At 49.9% G+C, this 13,374-nt stretch overlaps 1 protein-coding gene across 5 annotated transcripts in view; it reads right to left on the bottom strand.

Annotated features, from left to right (window-relative positions):
- LOC138952069 (spectrin beta chain-like) overlaps positions 1–13,374 on the bottom strand; it is a 165,459-nt gene that overhangs the window by 53,110 nt on the left and 98,975 nt on the right. For all 5 annotated transcript variants that reach the window (XR_011451293.1, XM_070323641.1, XM_070323643.1 and 2 more), the window contains 4 exons: positions 11,790–11,962; positions 11,398–11,488; positions 11,090–11,236; positions 9,911–10,177 (listed from right to left, as the gene is read on the bottom strand). Coding sequence is in view for 4 of the 5 variants with exons in the window: in XM_070323641.1 (XP_070179742.1) it covers positions 9,911–10,177; positions 11,090–11,236; positions 11,398–11,488; positions 11,790–11,962 (678 nt within the window). In the remaining variant the exon portion in view is untranslated. The remainder of the gene's footprint in view (positions 1–9,910; positions 10,178–11,089; positions 11,237–11,397; positions 11,489–11,789; positions 11,963–13,374) is intronic.

The following is a 13,374-nucleotide window of genomic DNA, read 5'->3' as shown; positions in this document are numbered from 1 at the left end:
AAACAACACATGTTCCAACCCTTTGTTCTATTGCTTAACGCCCAACAGACCACAAAGGGTCCTATCAAAGCTGAGAAGCCTTAGACATCTAATGTGTTCCAGCCCTGCACTCCCAGTTACACCTGGAGTAAAGGACTTCTATCAAGGGCCGCTTGCACAATCTCCAAGAGATCCAAAAACGGCTCAACAAACGTATGACTTAGAAAAAAGATCAGAACCCTGAAGCTCTGAAATACCAAACGAACCATGAAAGAGAACCAAAAGGGAGGCACCCGTGTCTCCCCCCACAAAGAGGGAAACCTAATCCCCCCCAGCCGATGTGTTAAACACAAAGGCGAAAGAAGAGTGATGCCGAGAACTAACTTCCAGTTGACATAACTGCCACAAGTGTGAAAGAAAGCGTGCTTTTGTGTGCCTACCAACACCCACCGCTAACTTGCCTCAGGGGGAAGAAAGGTGGATATTAGACACAGAACCCTGCCACGAACGCGAGGGTAAGGAGACAAAAGATAAAGTCGAGAACGGCGAGCCTGAAGCCTTTATTTGAAAACAATAAAAAGCCAAGGCCTGCCGTGCGCTTTCCTTCTGCAGTGAGCTTTTAAGATAGAGAAGAATCCCTGTGCATAGAAGCTAACTCACAAAGAGGAACCTTCAAGAAAAGAAGAGATTAAAGTCTCGCCAAAAGAACAAACCTTTTTGAAAGAGACCTACACCCAGGCTAAAAGCAAAGCTACATCCTTAGTATCCGCGTCCTGACGGAACACAAAAATATCCAGATAGGACGTAACCGCGCACGAGAGAGCGCAGAAACAAGATTTGTTAAAAAGCGGTAAATGTAAAGGAGTGCGGCCATAATGAAACATAGCCAGGAGATCCTTGTTCTGACAGAGAGACAGTCACTCCTTGCTATTAACATCCAGACGGATGTTCGCCAATTCCGGGGAACCCGGTGGCGGTTCCGTAGAAAAAGCAAACGAATAAACTACGTTCTTAAGCTTGGAGTAAACCGAAGCCTACGGATAGCGATCAGCGCGTGACGCGCTGCTTGAGCAGATGACGCAAGCTAAAGCCCCGCCACCGCAGGAGCTAAGCCGAGCGTTGCCCACAAAGGAAGTGGTAACAAAGGAGCCTCAATTGTGAAAAAACAAATTTCACAAGCCCAAACGACCCCAACAGAGAATCCAAGAACATAACGTTCTAAGATTCCCTTAAAAGGCTCAGGTCAGCTGAAAATGCGCAAAAAGCGGCAAAGCTGAAGTATGAGCTTCCCCCTGAGATGCCAACAAAGGCAGAGATGGGGCAAAAGCATCGATTGAGTTCGCAAATTGATCCTAAGAAGGAGCAAGACACGCCAAAAAAGATGGAGGAGAAAAGGCAGATGACAATGCTACCGCTAACCCTACAGGGAAAAAGCGCGTAGTAACCTCTGCCATCCATGTAAACAAAGATGGCAGCTTCGCTGAAAGTCAACAAAGAGGCGTCACCATCTGCCCCAGAAGCTAGTCTTCCAAATCCTCATCATCCTGGACAGTGGTATTCTAACCATCTACAAAAGGATGAGAGCCGGAACCAATCCCGAAAAAGCAACACTTGCCAAAAGGGAAAGGTTTGGAACAAATTTCCCAAAAGCCGGAACTCCGAAAGGATATTCCATCCACCTGCCTCATACCAGCTGAAAGCCTGGAAAAGGAAGTGGATTTAGCCTGAGTAACAGCAGAGGAACCGCAACAACGGAACCGAAAGCCGAAGACTGATGAGCGCCAACTACCAACACCACAGTGTTAACGGCAGAAGGCTAAACCATCCTGAAACCGGGAGCCACAGCCGCAAAAGCGTTAGCAAAATCGGCCACGGATTGGCAAATATCAGAACCAACCGGATGCCTAAACATGCACCAGAAGATCCTATTGTACCTTGAAGCCGCTTAAGCCACCAGTGCCACTGCACTTGACAGCCTAAATGGAAAATTTCCTAAATAAATTATCATTTAATTAATATACTTACCCGAATCACATTAGCATTGAGTCACCTGAGATGCTTATCACTGAAAAACGCTTACCCGGCTAAAGAATTTAAAGGGAAGCAACCCCATCACCAAAACGAAAGTGAAAGTAGCTTTGGTAATGGGCCAGTACACCGGGAGTTACCTCCCATACGGGTGTATGCCACGTCACTTCCTCTAGGAACACGTGCCTATTATCATACGGCTTTAAAAAATCTTAAAACCATAAGCGGGGCAGGTGGGAGGGAATACAGTATGTGATTCGGGTAAGTATATTAATTAAATGATAATTTATTTAGGAAATTTTCCATTTAATATCATATTCTTACTCCGAATCACATTAGCAGATAACATCAACAAGGCGGTGGGCTAGAAATGAATCAAAACTCACCATCAAGTTCTGGACAGGAACTGGCCTGCTGCTATGAGCGCTGGAAGGCCTCTGGAGCCATCCTGTCGAAGAGCTGTGACGTCCCGAAGATAAAAGTTTATGAAAACATCTTCGGAACGCCAATACGCAGTTGTCAGCACCTCCTCTAGACGTCTGGAGCGCAGAACTGCCAGAGAGGATGCCCACGCCCTCGTCTCATGGGCTCGGGCCGAGTCAAGTGGCAAGGAGGGCATAACCCCCCCCCTCTTTGTGCGCCTCCACTCATAAGCCTGCTTGATGAGCGAGGACACCCACCGGGCCAACGTTACCTTCGACAAATCTTTCTCGCGCCTAGTAAGGAGAGAGATAAACAACAACTTCTGAGAACTAGACCGAATCGGCTGAGTCCGGGCTAAGTACAGACGAAGTGCCCTCACAGGGCAATTGACCGAATCGGGGTCACCCGGGGCCAACGCGCTGGTCAGAGCCTTAACTCTAACCAGCGGAGAGGCCTGCCCCGGAGACTGATTCTTGGCCAGGAAATCAGGCCGGAAACGCAAAGATGCGGAACCGTCCGGCTCAAAGGAGGTATCTCCAGGCTGACCCGACAGGGCGTGGACCTCGCTACCCCGTCGGGCCGTAGCCAACAAAAGGAGAAACAGCGCTTTGCGAGTGACATTGAACAGACTGGCCTCGCTAAAAGGCTCAAAATCCGCAGAACGAAGGAATTCCAGGATTAAAAACAAGTCCCACTTGGGAGCGGGCAAACGAGCTTTAGCTTCCTTAAGAGCAGCACCTTTAATGACTGCAGCTATAACGCCCCCGACTCGAACAGAACGACCAATCTGCTGAAGAGTCGCCGAGATAGCGGAGCGCCGGACCCTCAACGAGGAGACTGAGGCGCCCTGTGAAGACATGAAAGAGAGGTGGTTAGCGACCTGAATAGAGCGCGGAGCCACCGAACTCACCCCTCTAGCTGAACACCAGGCAGTCCATGCCTTCCAGTGGGAAGCATAAACTGAAGAGGTGGACGCTCTATGCGAGCGAGCCACCAAGTCCAGAGTCAAAGACGACGCCCCAGAGCGCTTCAGCGAGTCCCGAACAACTTCCACACGTGAAGCTTCAGAAGACTGGGCTCCTCGTGTGGAATGCCTGTTCGGGGCTGCACTAGTTCCCCTCGCACGAGTGCGAGAGGAATGGGGGGCCCTTGGGCAAGCCGAAGAAGATCTGGAAACCAGACCTGCGACGGCCACAGAGGAGCGACCAGAAGAAGAAGGGCCGGCTCCTCCATCTCCGCTTTCCGGATTACTCGGCTGAGTAACGGAAAGGGAGGAGTCTGAAGATCTGTATGTGCCCCCCAACCCTCCCTGGACGCATCTGTAAAGAGGTCCAGGTCGGGGAGGGGCACGACGATCGGAACACCTCTGCAGACCCACTCCGTGTGCAACCACGGAAGGGTCGCAGACTGGAACCATCCCTGCAAAGGGATGAGGGCGTCCCAGTCCACCAGAGGAGAGTCCACAAACGGCTTCAGCGCGAACTGAAGCGGACATTTGTGGACCCGGCCCAGTGAAACCAGAAGAGCCATAGACTCCATCTGCCCCAAGATGGAGGCGAGCGAGCGGATGGAAGCCATCAGGAGAGGTAAAGTGGAGCGAATCTGAGCTTGGAGCTTGTCCACCCTTCTCTGAGAAGGCTGGACAGTCCAAGCGACCATGTCGAAAGACATCCCCAGATAAGTGAATGTCTGTGACGGGGTCAGCTCCGACTTTACCCGGTTGATCGAGAACCCCAACCAGTTGGATTCTCGAAGAACCGTCAGGGTATCCTGCGAACAGCCGCTCTGGGACTGGTTCATGATGAGCCAGTCGTCCAGATAAGCCCGCAGACGGATACCCTGGGACCTCACCAGTGCACAGACCTGTCTCACCACCATGGTGAAAATCCACGGTGCGAGAGACAGCCCGAAAGGGAGTGCGCGAAACTGGTAGATCTGATCTCCCCACCGGAAACGAAGCCATTTCCGGTCGGTCGGATGCATAAGAATGTGAAAGTATGCGTCCGTGAGATCGATCGAGGTCACCCAGTCTCCTGGGCGGAGAGAGTCTCGGACAGAGGCTGGCGTCTCCATCTTGAATTTTATCTCCCTCAAGAAAGTATTGAGGAGAGATAAATCCAACACGGGACGCCATCCTCCTGATGCTTTGGGAACAGCGACCAGACGCCCGTAAAATCCCAGGGAGCTGTGGACCCGAACTCTCTCCACCGCGCCCTTCTGCTCCAGGGAGGCAATTTCCGACTGCAAGACGGAACGTGCTTCCTGCGAGAAGGGGGGCTTGAACCGCGGAGGCACTCGGGTAAGAGGCGCCTTTTCCTCCCGCCAGAGTAGACGGAAGCCCGAACTCACCACTCCCACAATCCATTGGCTGTCTACTACCGACATCCAACGAGAAAGTGCCCGGGAGGGGCCTCCCGCCATCACCAAGGTGGAGGGCGGGAGGGAGGTGAGATCGGGAGCGCTTCATTGGGGGTGTGGCTTACTTCCAGAGCCGCCACGCCCCCTCCCCGATGCCGTCCTCTTCTTCCCACCACGAGCGGCCGGCGAAGCCTGCCGCTTCTGAGCTGGCTTGGGGTTAGACGATGTCTGAGCCTGCTTCTGTTTAGAAGGCTGAGACTGTTTCACCCCCTTCAGAGTGTAGTCAAGGAACTGACTGTCCTTGTTTGACTGAATCTCCTTCTGTCTGGCATCCAGTGCCAGCGGACAGAAGAGAGACTCCTCTGAGACCGGGGAGACTCTCAAGGTCTCCCTAGTAGCCAGCTCCGTGAATTGGGACTGCGAGAGGAAGAGATCCCTCCTGCAGAGTACCGCTTGGGTGTACTGCAGGGAGGAAAGACGCAATTGTTCCTCATTGACCTTGGCCAATGCGGTCAAAAGCGCAGAGACATCGTCCGCATTCTGTTCTTCACTGAGAGTGAAAGGAACTAGCGAATCGGTCAATGCCCGAGACAGAGCCCGAACGAGAGTCTCCGCAATGGAGGACAGTTCGATCTGCCGACGTCCAACCTCCTCAGCAGAGAGGAGGGAAGCCTCGGAAACCGGCAAAACCGAATCACGCTTGATCGGTTTAGTCAGAAGAGGCAGCAATTCCCGGGAAACCGGAAGGGTAGCCCTAGGGAGTGCAAAAGACGCCAGCCAATTCTGGCTCTGATTGGGCATGCCAAGCTTCCTATTGGCCGTAGGCACGAAGGAAGAGGCTTGGGCAGCTGAAGCCACCCACTGCTGAGCTGATTCCGGAACTGGACCAAAAGAAAGCAGTAACGGAACAGGCACTGGCCGAATACCACTCCCCGCATGTGCTGGACGAACCAGTGAATGCGAAAGTTGGTAAGCCACTGACGGAGACTCGGCGAACCGGAAGGAAGAAACATCCTCCTGTGCCGGCCGGAAGTCCGCCATGGCAGAAGGAACGAATGATGCGGAAGAGTCCGCAGCCACCACCCCTTCAGGAAAATAACGAGACGTTACTTCCGCCGCGACGTCAAGAACAGACTTGAGCTTCGACGGAAACACGCCCCGCGACTCCTCGCTGACCACTGATGGAGCATCAGAATAGTCACACGTGGAACCATGACCGAAGTCACCAGTTCCGGAAGCAGAAGCATGCCCTGGCAAACCGGAAACCGGAAAAGCCTGAGCACTAACGTCATCCTGCCGCCCAAAACCCTGTGAAGGTAAAGGGTAAGCAGGACGACCATCCGCAAAAAACCGGAGCTGGATGAGCTGACGTCACTCCCCCGACTGAGTGGAGTGATGCCTGCTCAAGCCTAGGCGCTTGAAAGCCGGAAGGCGCACGCTGTAATCCACTATCTGGTATCCGGAAGGAACCACCAGAAGAGGAAGAAGCGTTTCCGGCCGAAACCGGAAGTGTAGTCAACGGAACCGCAAAATGCGGAAGTGAAGACTGCACTGGTTGACTTCGCGATCCGGAAGGACCGGAAGTCAGTGAATACTCCATCCTGCCGCGACCGCCGTAGCGTGCCGGAGCGGACGGATCATCACTTCCGGCAAGTGCCGGAAATGCGGCAGTCGAAACCGACTGCCGCCGCTGTTCGAACAAGTCCGGGGCCTCGTAGGTTATCGCCGGAAATGAAAGATCAGCAAGGTATCGGTCGTGACCCGATGCGAAAGAGCTGTCCCCCGAAGGAGAACGTCCAGGCGCCTCACGAGGGCTATCGGACCAGCTCTGCTTACCAACCGACGCTGAAGAGGGAGGACGCTGCTCCAAGCCGGAAGTGGAGGACAAAGACACGGAAGCCAATGCCCGGACGTCACTGCCAGATGCCGGAAACGCCGAACTGCTGGCGACGGAACGCTGAAATTCTGCCTGCACCAAGCTGCGGATTTCTGGAACCAGTGACTTTAACAGAGAGGAAACCAACGCACCTTGTCCAGGTGCTAACAAAGAAGACGAAGTCTCCGATGTAGAGACAGGTGCAGAAGTAACAGTAGCGCTAGGCGCCGCAAAAGAAGCAGAAGTAGTAACAGCGCTAGGCGCCGAAATTGGTACAGCCAACAAAGTGTTACGCTCTTGGTCTGTAACAAGTAACGTTGCTTTGGAAGAGGAAGACTTAGCCTTAATTTTCCCCTTGGGGTCCGACTTGCCACGGCGCTTGTCTGAATCAGACATGTTGACAACAACACGTGGCAACGCGAAAAAATTTACTGAAACATAAGTCTAAACGACTGGAAAATTCAGTAAACACACGCACTAATGCGTTAACAAAATACTATAGCTAAACTTGCCCCACAAGCAGAGGCACGGAGAGCTACAAACAAAGTCACACGAGCTAGAAAACTAACTCACACAACAAAATGGCGACACGCAAGACACTGACACAAACGTCAACAACACGTGGCAAAGTAAAAAGATTTACTGAAACGTAAGTCAAAACGACTGAAAACACAGTAAACACACACGCTTACGCGTCAACAAAATACTAAAGCTACACTTGCCCAAACAGAAAGAGGGCACGCAGAGCTACTAGCAAAGTCACACGAGTTAGCTAACTAACTCACACAACAAAATGGCGAAACACGCAAGTCACTGACACACAAGTCCGTAAAAAACGGACAACGTACAGTAACGAAACAGCGCAAACAACCAACAACAAACGGGAACGAGCTCACCAAACTGTAGGCAAGGCGAGCAGACAAGCTGGGTAACGTGGCCGGCGGGTGTCACTCAAACACACAAGGTCAGCCACAGAGCGTCAAAAAGTGAACCGTCCTCTCCGAGGTGAAAAAGACGTATGATAATAGGCACGTGTTCCTAGAGGAAGTGACGTGGCATACACCCGTATGGGAGGTAACTCCCGGTGTACTGGCCCATTACCAAAGCTACTTTCACTTTCGTTTTGGTGATGGGGTTGCTTCCCTTTAAATTCTTTAGCCGGGTAAGCGTTTTTCAGTGATAAGCATCTCAGGTGACTCAATGCTAATGTGATTCGGAGTAAGAATATGATATTAAACGGCAATTTGAATTCAGTGCAACCACCTCTGCGGAAGCACCGTCTTCTGAACAGCCGACTGGCACTCCCGTGCCCTCGGGAAGCTGACCCCCTGCTTGACTCCCATAGTCAAACAAAGAGCCAGCTATACTGTTCTCTTCCTGCCCCCCGGGCGGAAGCGGAAGACGCACACCCTTACCACATTCTAAAGAAGCGGGTGGTTGCGCAAATCTTCCGTTCGCTCTCCAAGGTTCCTAACCGCCACCGACCTGCTGCCAAAGCAGTCAGAGCCAGCCTCAGCTTCGGAACTTTCACCCACAAAGCCAGAGCCCGGAGTTACTTTCTCTTGGAGACGCTCTACCCTTTCCCCGGAGAACCCGGGTACTTGGGTAGAAAACATACCTTTAAACTGGTGAGAACCACCGGGAACCGGAACACAGGCCACAAGCGAAGGCGTGGTCCCATCATCCCATTCCGCATGAACATCAGCCTGAGACACAGTAGCAGACGGCGCAGGCGAACGTTGGCAAGAGACGAAACCCCCGTCACACCGGAAGCGAACGCATCTCCGCCCGCGTGGAAGCGATCTCCCCCGCCAAGGAAGAAACCTGTGAACTTAAAGAGAGCAACAATGTCGCCACGTCCGCAGACGCACGACCGGGAAACACATAAACTAAGGAAGCCTAAGCGGGCTTATCCACAGGAGAAACCTTGTCTAAAGGTTTAGCCGTCAAAAACGGAGTAGGAGGCATGACGACCAAAACATCGATATTTTTGCAAAGACAGTACATGAACCGAAACACAAGCCTGTCCGGAAGCCTTTGCTTTCCCAGGTGTTTACTTTGTCGGCGGAGAAGCAGCAGTTACTCGTTTAGACAACTGCCGCTTCTTGGCGCTAACCGCCATGACCAAAAACAACTCACGAAAAATTTTGTAAACAAGAAAATTTCACAAGTTCAATTTAAGGTCAAAAACGCCCACAAACACAAGCAAAAAACAGAAAGATCTCACCTCAACATGAAGAGACGATAAGACAAGCAAGAAGATACCAAGAGGTAAGTGACCAAGTCCGTAGACGAAGTGACAGATGGCTGAACACAGCCAGAGCGTACAAAAACACGACCAGTCCCACTGCTCGCTGAGTATGGAATGATGCATATGGCGGCGTATGCGCGCGCATACGGAAGTCGGAAGTATGTATTAATATGGCCTTATGGGTATTGGTCACTCTTTTTTTAGAGGGGCTTCCCTTGTTACCAAGGGGATGCGTACAGCGTTACCAGCACTGAACTAGAGTTAATTGCTATATGTGAGTTGGGTAAGATATGTAATTTAATCAAATGCAATACAATACAACACAACACAATGAAATACAATCAAATGCAATACACCAATAAGAAGTACAGTACTGTGGAACCTCCCTTTAAATAACTCCTAAAATCAAAGAAAACCATGTCTTTTACACCCACCCTGCCCTTATACCAACCTTTATTTTACACCCACCTTTATTTTACACCCACCCTGCCCTTACCCCAACCTTTATTTTACACCCACCCTGCCCTTACCCTAACCTTTATTTTACACCCACTCTGCCCTTACCCCAACCTTTATTTTACACCCACCCTGCCCTTACCCCAACCTTTATTTTACACCTACCCTGCCCTTACCCTAACCTTTATTTTACACCCACCCTGCCCTTACCCCAACCTTTATTTTACACCCACCCTGCCCTTACCCTAACCTTTATTTTACACCCACCCTGCCCTTACCCCAACCTTTATTTTACACCCACCCTGCCCTTACCCTAACCTTTATTTTACACCCACCCTGCCCTTACCCTAACCTTTATTTTACACCCACCCTGCCCTTACCCCATCCTTTATTTTACACCCACCCTGCCCTTACCCTAACCTTTATTTTACACCCACCCTGCCCTTACCCAACCTTTATTTTACACCCACCCTGGCCTAATCTTTACACCCACCCCATTACATTACTCCCCCAATAGTCATCCCTGCCTTTCCACTCACGTTTTGTTTCTGGACCTGGAGGTTGACGGTGGTGAGGTCTTTGCCAAAGTCTTCAGCAGTAATGATCTGGGACTCGAGCGAAGTGACCCAGCCGTCAATGTCATCACAACTCTGTTCGTACAGCACAGAGCGGTTGGCGTCGAACAGTTTCTCCCCTTTCTCCTTGGTCGTGGTCTCAAGGTCGTCCCACTGACTGGTCAGGTCGCTCAGCATCGGCTCAATCTGCTCCCTCGTCTCCGGCTTTGTGCGCATGATGTCTTCACCCTCCTGTAAGTAACAAAAACACAACGCATGATGTCTTCACCCTCCTGTAAATAACAACACAACGCATGATGTCTTCACCCTCCTGTAAATAACAACAACACAACGCATCATGTCTTCACCCTCCTGTAAGTAACAACAACACAACGCATGATGTCTTCACCCTCCTGTAAATAACAACAACAACGCATGATGTCTTCACCCTCCTATAAGTAACAACAACACAACCCATGATGTCTTCACCCTCCTGTAAATAACAACAACACAACACATGATGTCTTCACCCTCCTATAAGTAACAATAACACAACGCATGATGTCTTCACCCTCCTGTAAGTAACAATAACACAACGCATGATGTCTTCACCCTCCTATAAGTAACAACAACACAACGCATGATGTCTTCACCCTCGTATAAGTAACAACAACACAACACATGATGTCTTCACCCTCTTGTAAGTAACAATAACACAACGCATGATGTCTTCACCCTCCTATAAGTAACAATAACACAACGCATGATGTCTTCACCCTCCTAGACATGTGAACGCTGTGTGGATAGACATGTGAACACTGTGTGGATAGAGACATCTGAACGCTGTGTGGATAATAGAGACATGTGAACACTGTGTGGATAGACATGTGAACACTGGGTGGATAGAGGCATGTGAACACTGTGTGGATAGAGACATGTGAATGCTGTGTGGATAGACATGTGAAAGCTGTGTGGATAGAGACAGGTGAACACTGTGTGGATAGACATGTGAACACTGTGTGGATAGAGGCATGTGAACACTGTGTGGATAGAGACATGTGAACGCTGTGTGGATAGACATGTGAACACTGTGTGGATAGACATGTGAACACTGTGTGGATAGACATGTGAACACTGTGTGGATAGAGACATGTGAAAGCTGACCTGCATGACTCGGTTGAGGCGGTCCTTGTTGGCTGCGATCTCAGACTCGAAGGCCTGGTGCCGCATGTACTTGCTGTGCAGGTTCTTTGCGTCCCGGTACGTCTCGTCATGTGACGCCGCCATCTTGTCCGACAGCCAGTCTCGCAGCTACCATGGAAACAAAGCAAACACTTGACCAACTGTCCTCCGTTCACTGAGTGGGGTACAGCTACATATGAAACAACACATTTCTAACTGTACAGCTACATATGAAACAACACATTTCAAACTGTACAGCTACATATGAAACAAAACATTTGTATTCTTACCTCATCGCATTCCTGTAGAAACTGTTGCAACTGAAGTTGGTCCTTGAGGCGATCCAGCTGTTCATCAGCTCGCTGACGATTGGTGTTTCTCCTAAAACACACACACACACACACACACACACACATGGCATTAGTTGGATACCTTTGCTTAAGCTGCTTCTTTTTTAGGTTAGCCTGGATAGGCCTTTACCTCACGAGTTTTTGAGTGGCTCATAGCACAGGTAAAATATTCTCACACACACACACACACATCCACCCACAACCACAACCACACCCCCACACACACACATCCACCCACACACACACCCACCCACACACACACACCCACACACACACACACCCACACACGCACACACACACCCACCCACAGGGAATGAAGATGGTGTACTGACCTCTCATTGATGTTTTCTGCCTTCCTGTGGATCTTGTCAGCAGCAAAGTGGTTTTCATCAATCAGCCTGTTGGCAAACTGGAGGACAGCATTGACCTTCTCGTCGTTAGCATCCATGGTGGTGATGAACGCTTCGTGACGCTTGATGGCGTTTTCTGCTGCCTGTACATTGTTCTGCACAAACAACACAGCAACAGCTATCACCACATACTCTCCAAACATACATACACACACACACACACACCGACACACATTCATACTCTCAAAACAAAATCACACACACGAACACACATTAATTACACAGAATGGTCTGTCTGCGCATGCTACAGAGTTTTCCTTTAAGTTTTTTAAGAAAGCATAGAATTGCTGGTAATGACAGACACAAAGCGCCAACACCAGTGTCTTAATGACAGACACAAAGCGCCAACACCAGTGTCTTCTTCCGCACCTGGCCTGTGTAGCGTACAAGTTGTACTTGCTAGCAGCATTTCCAGGAATCATTTACACATACATTTATCCCCTCTCCCTTATGCCAGACATGTATTAAACAACAAACAAACAAAAACAAATGGGCACACATTAAGGAGCTTTGAAAACACACTTGACTGATGATACCGACTGATTGGTTCACCACACAAGGAGCTTTGAAAACACACTTGACTGATGATACCGACTGATTGGTTCACCACACAAGGAGCTTTGAAAACACACTTGACTGATGATACCGACTGATTGGGTCACCACACAAGGAGCTTTGAAAACACACTTGACTGATGATACCGACTGATTGGTTCACCACACAAGGAGCTTTGAAAACACACTTGACTGATGATACCGACTGATTGGGTCACCACACAAGGAGCTTTGCAAACACACTTGACTGATGATACCGACTGATTGGTTCACCACACAAGAAGCTTTGAAAACACACCTGACTGATGATACCGACTGATTGGTTCACCACACAAGGAGCTTTGAAAACACACTTGACTGTTGATCCCAACTGATTGGGTCACCACACTAAGAGCTGTGAAAACACACTTGACTGATGATCCCAACTGATTGGGTCACCACACTAAGAGCTGTGAAAACACACTTGACTGATGATCCCAACTGATTGGGTCACCACACTAAGAGCTGTGAAAACACACTTGACTGGTGATCCCAACTAATTGGGTCACCACACTAAGAGCTTTGAAAACACACTTGACTGATGATCCCGACTGATTGGGTCACCAACCTAAGAGCTGTGAAAACACACTTGACTGATAATCCCAACTGATTGGTTCACCACACTAAGAGCTGTGAAAACACACTTGACTGATGATCCTGTCTGATTGGGTTACCACACTAAGAGCTGTGAAAACACACTTGACTGATGATCCCAACTGATTTGTTCACCACACTAAGAGCTGTGAAAACACACTTGACTGATGATCCCAACTGATTGGGACACCACACTAAGAGCTGTGAAAACACACTTGACTGGTGATCCCAACTGATTGGGTCACCACACTAAGAGCTGTGAAAACACACTTGACTGATGATCCCGACTGATTGGGTCACCACACTAAGAGCTGTGAAAA

Source organism: Littorina saxatilis, linkage group LG17 (genome assembly GCF_037325665.1).
Source record: "Littorina saxatilis isolate snail1 linkage group LG17, US_GU_Lsax_2.0, whole genome shotgun sequence".
Lineage (NCBI taxonomy): Eukaryota > Metazoa > Mollusca > Gastropoda > Littorinimorpha > Littorinidae > Littorina > Littorina saxatilis.
Note: the sequence above shows the minus strand (reverse complement) of the source record. Positions and strands in the feature narration are given on the sequence as shown.